Raw genomic sequence first — 16135 nt, forward strand, 5'->3', positions numbered from 1 at the left:
ATGAAAGAAAGTTAAATTCTTTGTGTGTGTGAATTTGATTTTTTGTTTGCAATTCTTTAGGAAGCACCAGAAAGCTAGTAACTTATTTTAAATCACTACAGCTCTTTCGGGAGGGGATTTACTTTTATTGAATAAATAACAAAATTCTCCTAAGTATTTATCACACCTCCTAATTCTTTTGTTTAAAAATCTAGATAAACTCATCAGTTACCAGAAAGCCAACCAATTACACACATCGTACCTGAGAAAGGCAGAGAAATTAATGAAAAGTTAACAGCAAATTTTGAAAGCTTCACAGGCGCATATTCTGTCTTTCTGAAGTTATATTCTATGAATTACAGTGGTACCTCGGGTTACAGACGCTTCAGGTTACAGACTCCGCTAACCCAGAAATAGTACCTTGGGTTAAGAAGTTTGCTTCAGGATGAGAACAGAAATCGTGCTCCGAAGGCGTGGGGGCAGCGGGAGGCCCCATTAGCTAAAGTGGTGCTTCAGGTTAAGAACAGTTTCAGGTTAAGAACGGACCTCCAGAACCAACTGAGTTCTTAACCCGAGGTACCACTGTAGTATTATACATACAAACCAGGTTTGTGCAGATTTATTACCTCAGTGGGGACTAGGTCCTTGAATGCTAGAATATTAGATAAAGCTAAGTGACTTCTGAATGATTTTACTGCGGGGGACCCCTGCCCAAACTGAATTGAATATTTGCTCCATCTATACGTTTCAACCAGTTTCAGAAATGAAATGCAGTTATAATCCTTGAAGTTGGTGACAGAGGATGCATCCCCCCCAGTTGTTTTTACTTTCCTTTTCTAATACACAAAAGGCAATAAAAACAATGAAGAGATCAAAGAAAGATAGAGAATGGAAGGAAGGATACAAGAAGGGAGCAGTACCATTCCAAAAACAGCAGCAAAATTCCAGACAGTTGCCCTTCATATTATCCAAGAATGTTTTCCTAAAATAATCTTCTCATAGAAGATTGTCTGCTGCCAATCATGTTCCTTTACTTAAATGTATTCAGTAAATGGATGGTAAACTTTAGAAAAGTTGTCCTTCATTTTCAGATTGTGCAGGGTTCTGGTATATTTTGTGTTTTTTCCTCAATAAAGCAGTGGTCTAGATCTGGAGGGAGCAATAGTCTTGCTTATCTCCTGAGGCTGACTTGCAGTGTTCGACACTGGGGCTATGTTCCTAATCCCACTTTACTCAGAAGAAAGCTCTGTTGAATTCAATGGGGCTTCCTCCCAAGTAAGTGGGATTAGGAACATAGATGGTTAGGATTTCATTGTCATTTGCTGTGCAAAACAAACATCTCTGTCACTACATAGTGTCAAAAGGGCTTCCTAACTTTCAAATATAAACACCAAAATTAAGCTCAGCTGGCTGTAGTACAAGTCTGTGCATAATGGATGAACATGCCAACATCACTGTGTACCCTATATGTTTACTTAAATGCAGGGATGAATAGCAGGTTTTCCCAAACCACACCATGGTCTGTCATTTCAAATACTGAGTTCTCCCCATCTGAAGCAAACTGCTCTTTCCAGTCTTTCCACCCCTACCTTCTCATGCACTCAGGAATTAGAAAATGCAGGGCACATACTCGTGATACCACACAGCTGATTTATCAAATTGGGAGTCAGACTGGATAAATCTAATTTGGCAACCAAGACTGTTTTCCAGGAAAATCCTATTTTTTGTGCATAAATAAACCCAAGCTTCGGATGATATTATGCAAACAACTGCACTTTGGATCTACTGACATACTAATATTCATAAACCAGCATCGATATACCAGGTCAATCACAGAACTGTACAGTTAGAAGAGACCCTGAGGGTCATCTTTGGAAATCGTTGCATTATCTCTGTAAACCTGGGAAATTAGGCCAGAAGTAAATTGCAGAAGTAAAATAATAGGCTGAGATAGAAAAAGAGAAAGACTTGACCAAGGCAACCAAATGAATTAATGGCAGAGATAAGATTCAAAGACTTCCCAGTTCACATTTAGCCCCTATCTCACTCACATTGACATCATTTTAATGGAGCATATTTTAAGAACTTACCTTTTTCTTCTGAGAAAGGTATCGTTTCCCATGGTCTCCTCCCATTCATTCTGCAGTCTTTCATTGTTTTACCCTCAGCTGTAAAAAGGTATAATTCAGCTGTAATGCTCAACCAAGTAGAGTTGCAACATAATGCTGCATATTTATTCATACACGACTTTTAAAAAACCCTTACTGAGCTTTGTTCCAATTCCTAGGCCAAAGGGTCTTCCTTGCTAAAGAAGGATCTGTCCTGTAAGGGTTCCACGGGAGTCACAAGAGGCAAACAAAGAAGATTACTCCTTTTGATCTGCTCCAGTTTGTGTACTATGGGCTCTTTCTATAGCAAGCAGCAATTGGCAAAAAAGATACAAATTGGTTGAAATTGAAGTCTCAAGTTTACACGGCTATTTGTCCAGAGGAACAAAGAGAGGGGACTGGTTGGAAAAAGTGTATGTCTCATGGCTACAATGGAAGAGGAAAGAAATCAAGTGGCAAAAGCATACAACTGGGTGTGTTGTTTGCACCCAATGCTTAAATCAACCAACCTTCATTTCGTGTATCCTTCTGAAGAGGCATGAGATCTGTTGGAATGGGGTCATCCCTGTTCATCCATCTTGTTTGGTGAAGAAACAGTATCTGAGGAAGTATTTTCCACCAAGCTACTTCACTTCCCGCTTCACTCCAAAAGGATGAGCTTATAAATTATTGTGCACAGGCAGGAACAGGTAAACTTTGGAGATTCTGGATATTCCAAAACGTCAGGTAACTCAGGCAGGATGCACTTCTTCAAATTACTCTACCATCGCCCCTAGAAGTTGGTGGAAACATCCAGAGTAACACCTGTTTAACATACCTCCCAGCTGCCGTGTTTTGCCAGGGAATGGCCCAGATATCTGCTTACATTCCCAGGTACGTCGTCATTCTGAGGGAATCCCATTTCCCCTTCCTGCTTGGGTCATTGGCGCCATTTTCCTGAGGGACCTCTTGTGCCCAAAGACCTTTCAGGTCAAGGGAAACTGAAACTGAAACCACTCTAGCCTGAGAGTGGCTGCTAGGCTCGCCTGTGACTATTAATCTTCTTACAGGCAAGTGCAAATGTTTTAAACTATTTAACTGTAGCAAGGTTTTGTTTGGAATGCAAACTGGAAGTGGTCAGCCACGGTTCCTTTGCAAAAAAAATAAAAATATTTTAAATCGTTCGTTGGGGTGGAGAAACAGCACTGATTGTGGCATTTGAAGATCCTAGCAGTTTGTATTAGAGGAGGGGAGCACAGCATTGTAATTCTTGTTATATCTGTGTTTGAACTGAACATTTTTCATGGGCGTAGCCAGGATCATAGCTGTCAACCTCTCCCTTTTCTTGTGAGGAATCCTATTCGGAATAAGGGAAACGTTGACAGCTATGGCCAGGATTTTTGTTGGGGGGCAGGCCTTTTGTTAGGGGGGCAGAACCTCAGTTTGCTATGTATTTTTTATTGATTGTGGGGGCTGCCTGCCTTGGCAATGCCCATGACATTTTGAAGCAGAAGGCAAAAGCCATGTAATTGCATTCATTAAAAAGGTGCTCTGCCCTCCTGGTAACAAATTTGAATTTAATTCCTATTTAACTAAAACTTAAGAGAAGCTAAAGATGTGCTTATTGACTGATAGAATATGTAGTAGTTCCATGCAGGTTAGGCAGCATGAAGAGCTTGTGAGTAATTATTAACCCTTTCAAAAGGGGGCACATGCAAAACGCTAAGGGAATACATGAAGCTATGAAAGCATACCATAAAACAATATGTTGGGTGATGAAAAAATTAGGCAGGTGCCACAATTAAGCAAATTGTGTGTATGATTTGTATTAATGCAAATCTCAATGAGCTCCTGAACAGGTGCTAAGATACAGTGTTGGGACTGATGGCAGAGAAATTGATCCAGTTAAGAGGAGCAACTAGTATCCAGAGTCATACTGTCTCCAGCAATATCTTCCATGGATTTATCTTATCCAGTAGCAGCTGGTGAGGCTGCATGGGAGCACTCTCCTGGATCTTCTAACATTCAGCTTCCGTGGATGGCTCTTAGTTCTGCTGTTATGAAAGAGGGAGAAAAACTTTTCTCCATCCTCTTTCTCAACACTGCGCATTTTAAACAACTCTGTCGTGTCTCCTCTTACTCACTTTTTCTCAAAACTGAAGAAAACACAAAACCTGTAACCTTTCCTCATAGGGGCGTTGCTCCACACCCTTGATAATTTTGGTTGCCTTTTTCTGATCATTTTTTCAGCTCTACAATAACTTTTGGAAGAGTGGTGACCAAAACTCTACACAGCATTTCAAAGGTGGTCATACCATGGATTTGTATAATGACACTATGAAACTGATAGTTTTATTTCCAATCCCTTTCCTAAAGACCCCATCTAGCTTGGTACATCATTTTCACAGCTGCCATACACTGAGTCAACTTCTTCACTGACTCTTTCCTGGTCACTTTCCTGGTCTGTCGCTGCCGATTCAGACATCATGAATATGTGAAATTAGGATTTTTTGCACCAATATGCATCTTACATTGAATTGTGTTTCCCATTTTATTGCCCATTTATTCTTGCTTGCTGCTTCCTATTTCTTAATCAGTAACTGATACATAAGATGACCTTTCTTCTCAAACATTCTAAAAGATAGGACAACATGCAAACCAGCTCTTTTGTTCTCTGTTCTATATATAACTGTAAAGCAGTCTGCCTCCCAGGGTAAAAATGATTTCCTGTATATTAAGAGCTCCTCTGCTAATATAATACTGTGGGCTTTGCATTATTCCTTCAGAGAATCGGCCTTAGACTCAGGTAACAACAGTGGCAGCAGGAGAGTTCAGATGGCCTATGCTGATTAATTACAACTGTATACTTAATCTGTAATCAACAGATCAACCAATTAATCACTGACTAATTGATAAATGACTTCAACTGTAATTTTAACTTAACTCACATTTCCCCAACAATTTGGTAGTAAATAAGAACAGGTCATAACTTTTCCCACAGAACGTTAGATTACTGTATTAATAAATGTAATCCATACATTCTGTTTTCACTCATATATAGAAATCAAAATCAGATGTTTACTTGCTAATAGTTTATAGCTGCAAGATTCTGTGTTGTAGCACTGAGGTTGCAGATGTTTCTCCCTGATCCAGAAAGAGGAGTGTGCAACAAATGAAAATTGTATATATGCAGATGCTTGTGTGACATGATACCCATCAGGACTTGGTTGAATGTTATGGATGCTAGTGTGCATGCAGGTAGGCATTTGAATCACTATCTGAAACCATTATTTGTGCCCAACACAGCTTACTAGAGCTGTATTGGGGCCTCTGAGTTTCCATCTATTTTATGTATTTGTTTATTACATAAGAACACATTTTTATCCAACCTTAAGGCCTTTATCCAACTTTTATCTTCACAAAAATCTATTTACAATCTTTATTATTTAAGACTGTCACAGTTCCATTAAAAAAAAAAGTAAAGCTAAAGAATGTTTATTGTAGAATATCTGATGCTGCTAGTTAAAAACTAACTGGATGGCAACCCTGAGTTGAGTTCTGAATACTGAATGCCTAAGTGTTTTCCTGAAAAAAGGCCAGGTATTTATGTGGAGAAAATTGGGATAATTATACATACAGTGGTCCCTTGGTTCTCAAACTTAATCCATTCCGGAAGTCCGTTCCAAAACCAAGGCGCACTTTCCCATAGAAAGTAATGCAAAATGGATTAATCTGTCCCAGACTTTTAAAAACAACCCCTAAAACAGCAATTTAACATGAATGTTACTATCTAACAATACCATTGATTCACAAAATGAAAGCAATAATCAATGTTCTGTACTATAAAATAAATAAGACAGTATTGCAGATGATAAAAATTACAATTACAGTAATTTTTGTTCTTACCTGCACTGATGATAGTCATTGTTTGGATGGGGGGCTTTTATCCATTTCCGCAATCAAATCACACAATCAATCAATGAATCAAAAAACAAAAACAAGCCAGACACAAAAATGAAAAAACCACACAAAATGCAAAAAATAGCAAAAACTAAAGCACCAAATATCACCTCAGAACGGTGCAATCAGAAACGAAAGGCTTTAATTATGATGGGGGCAGGGCTTAAATTTGCTGCTTAAGGGTAAAAGGAGAGGGTGAAAGCCTTCATTACGATGGGGGAGACACTTCAGTTTGCCGCTTAAGGGTAAAAACGGGGCGAAAAAAGCCTTATTTACGATAGGGACTTAAATTTGCTGCTTCAGGGTAAAATGAGAGGGGGAAAGCCTTAATTACTATGTGGGGGACTCAAATTTGCTGCGCAACAGTAAAAGCAGCAGCTCAGGAGCACGGTCGGCTTCTGGGGCAAAGTTTGAAAACTTTGCAGCGTTTGGGTTCCAAGTTCTTTGGGAACTAAGCTGTTGGAAAACTGAAGTACCACTGTAGTAAGCTTCCCTGGACTGACTCAGCCCAATGTAGGAGGTTCTGTTTAGATGTGTCAGATAATTAAAAAACCTAAAATGGTGGATGATTAGCTAAGTCTGCCCTGTGCACATTTATTTGGAAGTAAGTCTCACTAAATTTCTTAATATTTATTAAGACTAGAATCTTAATGTGGTTCATCTTAAGCTTAAACCAAAATGTGATTGAAATCAAAAGAATAAGATATTTCCGTGAGGTCTGGTAACATTCTCCATCAAAGCTTTTTCTTTTAAATTCACATATAGTCACGTATTTAAAAATTCATCTCTCTATGTGAAATGTCTTTTTAAACTTGAGAAAAATTCTTTTGAACAGAGGCGTGGTATAAATTATATTTGTCCAGCATAACTGGTTTGTATTCCAGTTGATTAAGCAGTTAAGGAAAATAATTACAGAGATTATAATTGTTTCTAGAAAATATCCTTAATGAACTCCCCTTGTGCTTTTGTTCAGCAACCTGCAGCATAAAAAATCCAACTCTTAAAGCTAAAAAATAATCAAATATGTGCAGTACGTGACCTGCTTAAACAACAACATTGTTTGAGGAAGCTGAAGGGACACGTCTGTGTTTGCTTTTCCGTTACCACAGTTCAGCAATTTCTTACTAGTCTATCTCCATGTAGGAAAATGCCATATGTGAAGCAACCTATAGTTTTAGAGATCTCCACTCTTCATTTATAAGTAACGAAGAAAGCATGCCCAAACTGAAATAACTGGAAGATCTGAGTATGAAATTAAAAATGAAAGACGTGCATTTCATCATTCATGTATTGAATAGATAAATTTTATGATGCTTTTACTTTAGCTGAGAGAAAAGTATTGTCAAGTAAAAAAATTAAAAAATCAGGAATCCTTGGGAACTCCCCCCCCCCAATGTATATAGAGCACCAAGCAGATGAGCAGTAAAAATTACAAAGCTTCAATGTCATTACTGAAACCTGCACTGAGAACCTGAAAGCTATTTAATTCCTAGTGTCTTCTGGTAGAGCTTTTTTCCAAACTGGGTTGGCCTTTTCCTGTCATCCCTGTTTTGGGGAACATTTTGGGAATTCTGAGAAGGTGTCAGGGGCACCAGTCAGAAAATAGCTGCCACCAGGGTTGTGTACTAACACAAAATAGCTGCTACCTCTAAAAGAGCAAGGGGTGGGGGGAGATGAGAACATAAAATGGTTCAAATATGGAAAAGAAAATGTTTGAAAAAACGTTTAGGGATGAGGGAGCGTGTTGTGAGCAGCCAAAAAGCCTCCTGAGCGAGGGGAGCAGGGAGGGAGATGGCAGGTGTTTCCAGCTCTTTTCCATCTGGGAAATGTGTCCCCCCCTTTAACCCCTTCCCTGAATCTCCCCAGAGCAGCAGCAGTGCTAAAACATAATACCGGTATGTATGGGGGTGGGGGAATCATCAGCGAGCCCCACTTGACCACAGGATACACTCCAAAGCAACTACTCTATTCCAAACTTAAAAATGGAAAGCGCAATGCTGGTGGTCAGCAAAAGAGGTTTAAAGACTGTCTCAAGGCAAATCTTAAAAAATGTACAGTGGTGCCTCGCAAGACGAAATTAATTCGTTCTGCGAGTTTTTTCGTCTTGCGAATTTTTCGTCTTGCAAAGCACGGTTTCCCATAGGAATGCATGTATTAACGGTTTTAAGAAAAAGGAAACAAACTTGCAAGACGTTTTCGTCTTGCGAAGCAAGCTCATAGGGAAATTCGTCTTGCGAAGCAACTCAAAAAATGAAAAACTCTTTCGTCTTGCGAGTTTTTTGTCTTGCGAGGCATTCGTCTTGCGAGGTACCACTGTAGTATAAACACTGGCAATTGGGAAAAACAGCCTTTACCAAAGGTGGCCTGGACTTTGAAGACGCTCGAACTCAGGATGAAAGGGAGAAACGAGCTAAGAGGAAGGCACGTTTGGCAAACCCTCACCATGATCAACTCCCACTTGGAAACCTATGTCCCCACTGTGGAAGGAAGTGTGGATCCAGAACTGGTCGCCACAGTCACTTACAGACTCACTGTTGTGTTCATGGAAGACAATCTTACTCGGCTACGAGTGATCACCAAGAAGAAAGAAAGAAGACACTCAAAGAAGGTGTGGAAAGCACATTAAGTGGGGATGTTGCAAGCAGTTGTAGGCAAAGGTGGATCAGGGGTGAGGGTTGCAAAGAGGGAGGGGGGCCTTAGTCCTCCAGTGAGCAACTGACCTGGGGTTGGGCTCTGCTTCCCAGGGAAGCAGAAAATTGCAATCCAAAGGCAGTGCTGAGGGCATTGCAGAAGTGCCATGTGGAAATGTGCATGCAATGGTGCGGCGTATGTGGGGGAGGGAACCAAAGGAGGATTTGCTTTGGCGAGAGTTGAGGGGTAATGAAGGAGAACCCCCCCACAGCCCACTTTGCCTCTGTGTGATCTGTGCTGTCTACTTGCACAGTGTGGCCCAAAGTGCTGCAGGATCAGCAGTGCAGCACCCCCTTTAAAAACCTCCCATCCCCCCAGCTCAGAACTGAAAGGTGCAGCCTTCTGAGTGGCGTAGGAACATGCAGCCCAGGCGGCTCATGCACACTGTTCTTTTGCACTGTCTACATGTTTAAAGCTAAAGGTACCCCTGACAATTAAGTCCAGTCACAAACAACTCTGGGGTTGTGGCGCTCATCTCACTTTAAAGGCCGAGGCAGCCGGCGTTTGTCTGCTTCCGCAGATAGTTTTTCTGGGTCATGTGGCCAGCATGACTAAGCCGCTTCTGGCAAAACCGGAGCAGCGCACGGAAACGCCGTTTACCTTCTCGCCGGAGCGGTACCTATTTATCTACTTGCACTGCTTGCTTTCAAACTGCTAGGTTGTCAGGAGCTGGGACCGAGCAACGGGAGCTCACCCCGTCATGGGGATTTGAACCGCCGACCTTTCAATTGGCAAGCCCAAGCGGCACAGTAGTTTAACCCACAGCGCCACCCGCATCCTGCTGTCTACATGTTTAGTAAAATAAAATCACCTGTTACACTTCTGCAGTCACTGCCGATTTGTTGTTGTTGTTGTTGTTCGGGGGAGGGAGGGAGGGTCACTGGTTTGTTAGGTGTGGTGAAGTTATAGTGGGATGCCAAATGCTGGGGTTCATAGTTAATTATCCTGTGGGGGCGTCTGTATGATCATATTCCTACTTCCATTTGCTCCTCGCCTGAGCACAACATAGCCATTCCCCCGCCGCCAGTGGCTCAAAAGATGGAAGTGTACCTATTTCACTGATGGCTGAAGGTATATGGAATTTCAACAAACCAATTCAGAGGACCTATTCTTTCAAAATCTCAGTGCGTGGGGGATTACCTTGAAGACTGTAATCACAGTAATTAATGTTAGGGCTTCAAACAAAATGGAAGGACTTTTGCACATCAATCCTGCATGCAGCAGCAAAAACCCACTTGTGAGGTATAACCCCCATCTGGAAGTGCCCTAGGTGTCTGTGGAATTAATTTACTAATGGCTTCCCTGGTACTCTGTGTCAAGCTTTGAACCAGGTTGTTGCATCGTTTTAGGACGTTTTTTGAAAACAACATGCCTGTGTTTTATAATGTGTGTGGTCGAGTACAGAGTGATTGGTCAAAAGATCTTCAATTTGTAGTAGCTATCCTGTGCTCTTGGGGGAACCTCTTTTTTTCCTTGACCTGCAAGCTTTCAGATCAATAAAGACTGCAAATTCCTTGCCTTTGCAGAGAGTAATATAGGTCTATGCAAGCCTATTGAAGATAAAACAGTTTTTAAGGAGGAGCAGTTTTTTGATGAGGAATGTTATCTGAAATCAGCTTTTGCTTATCTGCAACAGACAAGTCCAAACAACAATGTTTTTTAAATAGGGGTGAGGGTCAGCCAGGAAAATTTGTTTAGTACCTAGCAGAGAGTAATCTTATGAAGCCTGCACCACAGTTCTTGGAATTCACCTTATGATAGTTTCTACAGATGTGACTTTATCATGCCAGCTTGTGCTCCCCCAATGTTTTGTTTACCGTCTAGGATTATGAAGAATTCTAGCTTGCTTTCTGTTTTGTTACATCTTGGTTGTTCCTGATAAAAAATACTGCTCTGGTGTGTATTTTGCCTTACTTCCTTTGTTACAGCCAAATAATATTTTGACACATATCAGCAGTTCTTAATATGGCTGTGCCAAATTTTCCTCTACAATGGGTTTTTCAAACTTGGGTCTCCAGCTGTTTTTGGACTACAACTCCCATCATCCCTAGCTAGCAGGGCCAGTGGTCAGGGATGGTGGGAACTGTAGTCCAAAAACAGTTGGGTACCTGTACAAAAGCAAAACATTGGGAAGTTGAAAAGTATATCCAAAAATACCTCACTTGGCTTTTTTATTCAGAGTTGCTTCCTTCCCTGATCTGCAGCACTGATGTATATTTAAAGCAGAAACTTCTTTCTCGGGCAGTCACATCCAAGTAGAGGTCATGTAGCATGGTGATGATGTTACACTCTCATGCAACTATGCAACTAATCAGATTTGGCTGCATCACAATGTCAAAAACCCAATTCAGCTTGTGGGCAGGAAGCACTGCCCTCACTCTGAGTAGACCTCATGATATTGCCAAGTATTCAATCAGATTTGGTTATGTAAGAATGCCACAAAGCCAAACCAGAATGAAGCCCTTCTGAACAAGTGAGCATTTTCACCCTGTGAACAGGTCTTCCCAAATAATCGCTTAAATGGTGCACTTCACACAGTAATATTTAAAAATGGAAATCCATTTTTGGTTCAGTTTTAATTTTAACTGGAGATGGGGGAAATTATCTTGCTCTCTATATATATTGGGTTCATATTGTTAAATTATCTCGGCTTATTCTTTACCCTTTGAATCTGGAGTTGAGTACAACAGACCTCAGTATTTTCAAGCCAGTTACTTCAAGATTCATGCATGAGGGCCTATTGGAGTGGGAGTGTACCGTGCCTGTCTTCCTTCTTCAGAAATAAATTTTGAGCAGCTGTTGGTGACTATGAAATAAGACCTTTAAGCCTCATAACTTTGGGATGTCCCCCCCAACACTTGAGACAGGAAATTCTACAGAAAGATTCTAAAAACAGTATATTAAAATCTGAAACTATTTTTCATGTATTACAAGTTACAAGGGTGTAATATTCCATGGAAACCATGGAAATGATCCAGGGAAAGTTAAGCAATGTATTTCAATGGCAAAATCAAATGCTCTTCTTCAGAAGTTGGTTCCCAATTTTTATTTGTGCAAAAGTTTGAAACGCATCTCAATCAGAAAACTTAGGAAACAACTAAAGTTTTTTATGTCCCTGAATACCAAAGTAAGCTTTGGTATACCCTGTATCAGTAATGACTGGCAGGTTAGCATGGGTGGGGCTCTCCTGACCCCTGTCCCCAGGTCAAGCTCCCCACTAACTTGCTCCTTTCCTTCTTGATAACCAGAGCAACACAGCCCCACCCATTCTACTGCACTGTCTGCTGCTGTTCCATATCATATATCTCCATGACCAGAGGACTTTCAAATATACAGTGGTACCTCAGGTTACAGATGCTTCAGGTTACAGACTCCACTAACCCAGAAGTAGTACCTCGGGTTAAGAACTTTGCTTCAGGATGAGAACAGAAATCGTGCTCCGGTGGCACGGCGGCAGCGGAAGGCCCCATTAGCTAAAGTTTCAGGTTAAGAACGGACCTCCAGAATGAATTAAGTTCTTAACCCGAGGTACCACTGTACATTATAATGTTCTCCAGTCACAGTCACTGTATCAGATATACAACTGAGGATGCTACTGCTATACGCTGCCTTTAACCCAGAGGGTTGTGCCAAAGTTTACTTTGCAACACTAACTATGATATGCAGTGTGGTTTCTCTGTCTACCAAAGCACCTTTCCCTTCGCCTGAAAAAAATAAGGATGCAAAAATAAAATGCAGAGAGAGGTCATTATTATTAATATGTTACTTATTGTTTGCTTTCCTCGCCAGAGTTTTAGCATAAGTCTGAGAAAAGTCTGAATCATCTCAAAATCTACATCAGTAAACAAGGTTGCGATAATGCTGCTTTTGCCTAATACGTTTTACAAACGTGTTCTGCAAAGCCACACAGTTTTGTTGTTGTATCCTTTGGTTCCATAGTTATACCACACTGCAGCATGGTAACTTCTTTTCTTTTGCATTCCTTTACTTTAACAGACAAGGCCACAGCAAAAACAAAGGATCAGTGTGTTTACAAAGGGGCAAACAAAATGTCACCTTTTATCCTTGAAGCCTCTTCCCTGCAATAGTTTATCACACTGGTGCTTTCATGTGATTCATTTCTTGACTCAAATAGGGCACAATTCACCAGAAGGTTCTCCTGTACAAACCTCAATGAAATGAATGAAAAATGCCTTAAGCAAGCACAGTATATCTCTGTCTTATCCCCAAATTCCCAATAGTCATTCAGCCAAAACATTACATTTCAAGGATCATTCAGCACTGTTCTACTAGCAGTTGTCTCATTCCTACATCACTGACCCAAGGCCTTCTCACCTTAGTGTTAAATGCTTAGTGTTAAATGTGTCTCCTATACTTTTCTACTTACCAAAGATAAACCTCCACTTTTAACTAAAGGATCAGTTAGTGCGACTGGCTTGTGAGTTTACCATTTGGTTAAAAGGGATTCGTAAAGGTTTTCATGATCACTAAATAGTTGCATACCAAATAATATTATTGTTGATTGCCTGCTTCTTGTAAAAATTAGGATGAGGGACTCAGAGGTTGTTGTCTATATAATTACCCTTATTTAAAAAACTGGTAAAACATATAATTTAGTTTAGATGGCTAAGAACTGTCAATTATTTGATATAGGCTCTGTATGAACATTAGATGCTTGACTTTCTGAAGGTACTTGGAGTCAATCAGTTGCATTTTTTACATTGTCACATGCTGTAGGTCCTTATGGTCTATGATGGGTATGATTTTGTTGCTGGTGAAGATTGGGTTATATCCAACCAAGTTCTATTCAGAAGAGACATACTGAAATTTATGGTCATGTCTGTCATTTTCATTGGATCTACTCTGAGTAAGATTAAGATTGGCTACATCATAATAATATTTTTCTTTGTTGATGTGAGGAAGGTCAATTCACTTTAGAACTTAGATGAGAAGCCCCCAGATGCCTCTGAACCCAACACCCATCAGCATCAGCCAACATGGCCAATGGTCAGTGTTAGGGAATTGTAGTTGAGTACCATCTGGAGGATCATGGATTCCCATTCCTGCTTTAGCTGCCCCCTTCTTGTCTACTTAGCATATCATAAATTATTGTCTCAATTTCATCTGGGTCTTAGACCAAGTCATGCAGCCCACCTGGTCTGATGAAGTTATAGAGATAGTGTACAGCTGGAGCAAGTTGTGGTCATGTAATTTCTTCACAGGAAGATGCTCAGTTCACTTTTCCCACGCCACCATTAAAATGTTTGGAGCAGATTTACAGTGGCATGAAAAAAGAGGTGGGTGGGTTGCAAGTTGTGTTCCTGGTGAAGTACTCCAGTGACCTTGGAATGCAGCTCAACCTAGCCATTCATCCAAATAGCCCTTTGAATGGTGAGAGTGTGGACTGAGTAACATACCCTTACTCTGCTTCTAAACCTGTGTGTGTGGGTGTGTGGGTGTGGGTGTTTGTGTTTGTGGGTGTGGTTTTGTGATACAATGTTTGCATGAACTATTTTGCTTGTTTTACACCTTTTCGTATCCCTTTGTTCTCTATATCTGTAACATCCTTTTTTATTATGAAACAAACACCAAAAAGCCAGTCATTTAATTCTTGGTGCTCCTACAAAATTGTAATGTGACCTTTACGTAACCCATTATGTAAGTTAACACACTGTGGAAGAGGAGTGAGAGAGAAGTTGCTGCCTTTCTCTTCTCCTGACCTGAACCTTAATCCGATACCCTCCAACATTTCTCCTGTGAAAATACGAATGTCCTGTGAAAATACGAATGCCCCAACCACTCTGGGAAGCCTCAACATATATAAGAACATAATAAAATATTAAACATTTAAAAAAATTCCCTATTCAGGGCTGCCTTCAGATGTCATGGGGCTGGATATCTCCATACCCTCCAACATTTCTCTGATGAAAATAGGGACATCCTAAGGAAAAGCGGGACATTCCAGGATCAAATCAGAAACTGGGATGACTTCTGTAAATCCGGGACTGTCCCTGGAAAATAGGGACCCTTGGAGGGTCTGACATCCTGTATAAAGGTAAAGGTAAAAAAGTAAATGACCCCTGGACAGTTAAGTCCAGTCAGAGGTGACTATGGGCTGCAGCGCTCATCTCACTTGAGGCTGAGGGAGCCGGTGTTTGTCTACAGGCAGATTTCTGGGTCATGTGGCCAGCATGACTAAACTGCTTCTGGCACAACAGAACACCATGATGGAAACCAGAGTGCACGGAAACGTCGTTTACCTTTCCGCTGCAGCGATAGCTATTTATTTACTTCACTGGTATGCTTGGGAACTGCTAGGTTGGCAGAAAAGACATCCTCTACAACAGTATATTTGGGGGGTGGGAATTAGCTGGTGCTCTGCACCCCCACCCATAGCTGTCAACTTGCAGATTTGAAAATAAGGCACCAGCAGCTTCGAAAATAAGGCATCAGCAGCCAAAATAAGGGATTTTAGACAACCAACAGACAAACGAAGCCTCAAGCGGTGGTTCCCACAGCACAGCAACCCGGCAAAGGGGATGCAGCAAGCAAAACCACCGTCACCTCTCTGCTGGGAAGCGCTGAGCAAAGGCGAGTCCCCAGGCAACGCAGCCGATTTGATCGGCACAAGGCATGCAAGCTCCACACCCCAGTCATTCTCTCTCCCTCTCTTTTTCGCCCTTTCCTTTTGGACTTGCCTATATTTGGCGCGCCCGGAAACGGCCTGCCGGGCCTGAATCTCTCTCTCTCTTTCCCGCCCTCCCCCTCCTGCACGGCTTTTGTGAGTGACACCAGCTCACATCGAGGAGGAGGGGAAGCTAGGAAGAAAGAGCGCGGAGGGGGACCAGCAGGAGCACGAGTGAGCCGCCACGGATTTTCCTCTGCGTGCAAAGAGAGAGGAGAACGAGAGGCTCCCCGGCTCATCCGAACAGGAAATTCAATACCAGCTGGCAAGGGGTGGGGAGGGGCGAAGCGAGCCAGCCCTCTTAGACTCCTTATTGGGTGAGCAATGCAGCCAAGCAACACAGTTGGAGCCTCCCTCCTCCCTGGCGGCAGAGAGGGAGGGAGAGGAGCTGCTTCCTTTGAAACCCGGGAAATTTAAGGGACATCATCAATCCGGGACAGCAGCAGGAAACGGTGCTGGGATAAGGGAGTTTCCCACCAAATAAGGGACGGTTGACAGCTATGCCCCCACCCTCCCCAAATGTCCCACCTAACTAAGAAGGCTGACTAAAGGGCTGAGATTATCCCTAAAAACTATTTCTAGCATCTGGGTTCACCCCTGGAATATGTGCTCTAATAACAAGAGGTGGGTGCATTTAAACATCTGTTGTGTGCCTTTCTGTATTCACTGAGCAGCTATGACCAGCTGTGGAAGTCACAGGGAAGGTTTCCAGCTTAGAGATTTTAATTTCCAG

The 16135-nt window shown here is 41.6% G+C and overlaps 1 protein-coding gene across 1 annotated transcript in view; it reads right to left on the reverse strand.

Annotated features, from left to right (window-relative positions):
- The window catches only part of LOC310703877 (uncharacterized protein), a 62282-nt gene that overhangs the window by 29361 nt on the left and 16786 nt on the right, over positions 1 to 16135 (reverse strand). The window contains exons 2-3 of the mRNA XM_083496680.1: positions 2597 to 2859; positions 2070 to 2147 (exon numbers count right to left, since the gene is read on the reverse strand). Coding sequence (XP_083352806.1) covers positions 2070 to 2147; positions 2597 to 2660 — 142 coding nt within the window. The 5' untranslated portion in view covers positions 2661 to 2859. The remainder of the gene's footprint in view (positions 1 to 2069; positions 2148 to 2596; positions 2860 to 16135) is intronic.

Source organism: Podarcis liolepis (genome assembly GCF_965112155.1).
Source record: "Podarcis liolepis genome assembly, chromosome: 3".
Taxonomy (NCBI): Eukaryota; Metazoa; Chordata; class Lepidosauria; order Squamata; family Lacertidae; genus Podarcis; species Podarcis liolepis.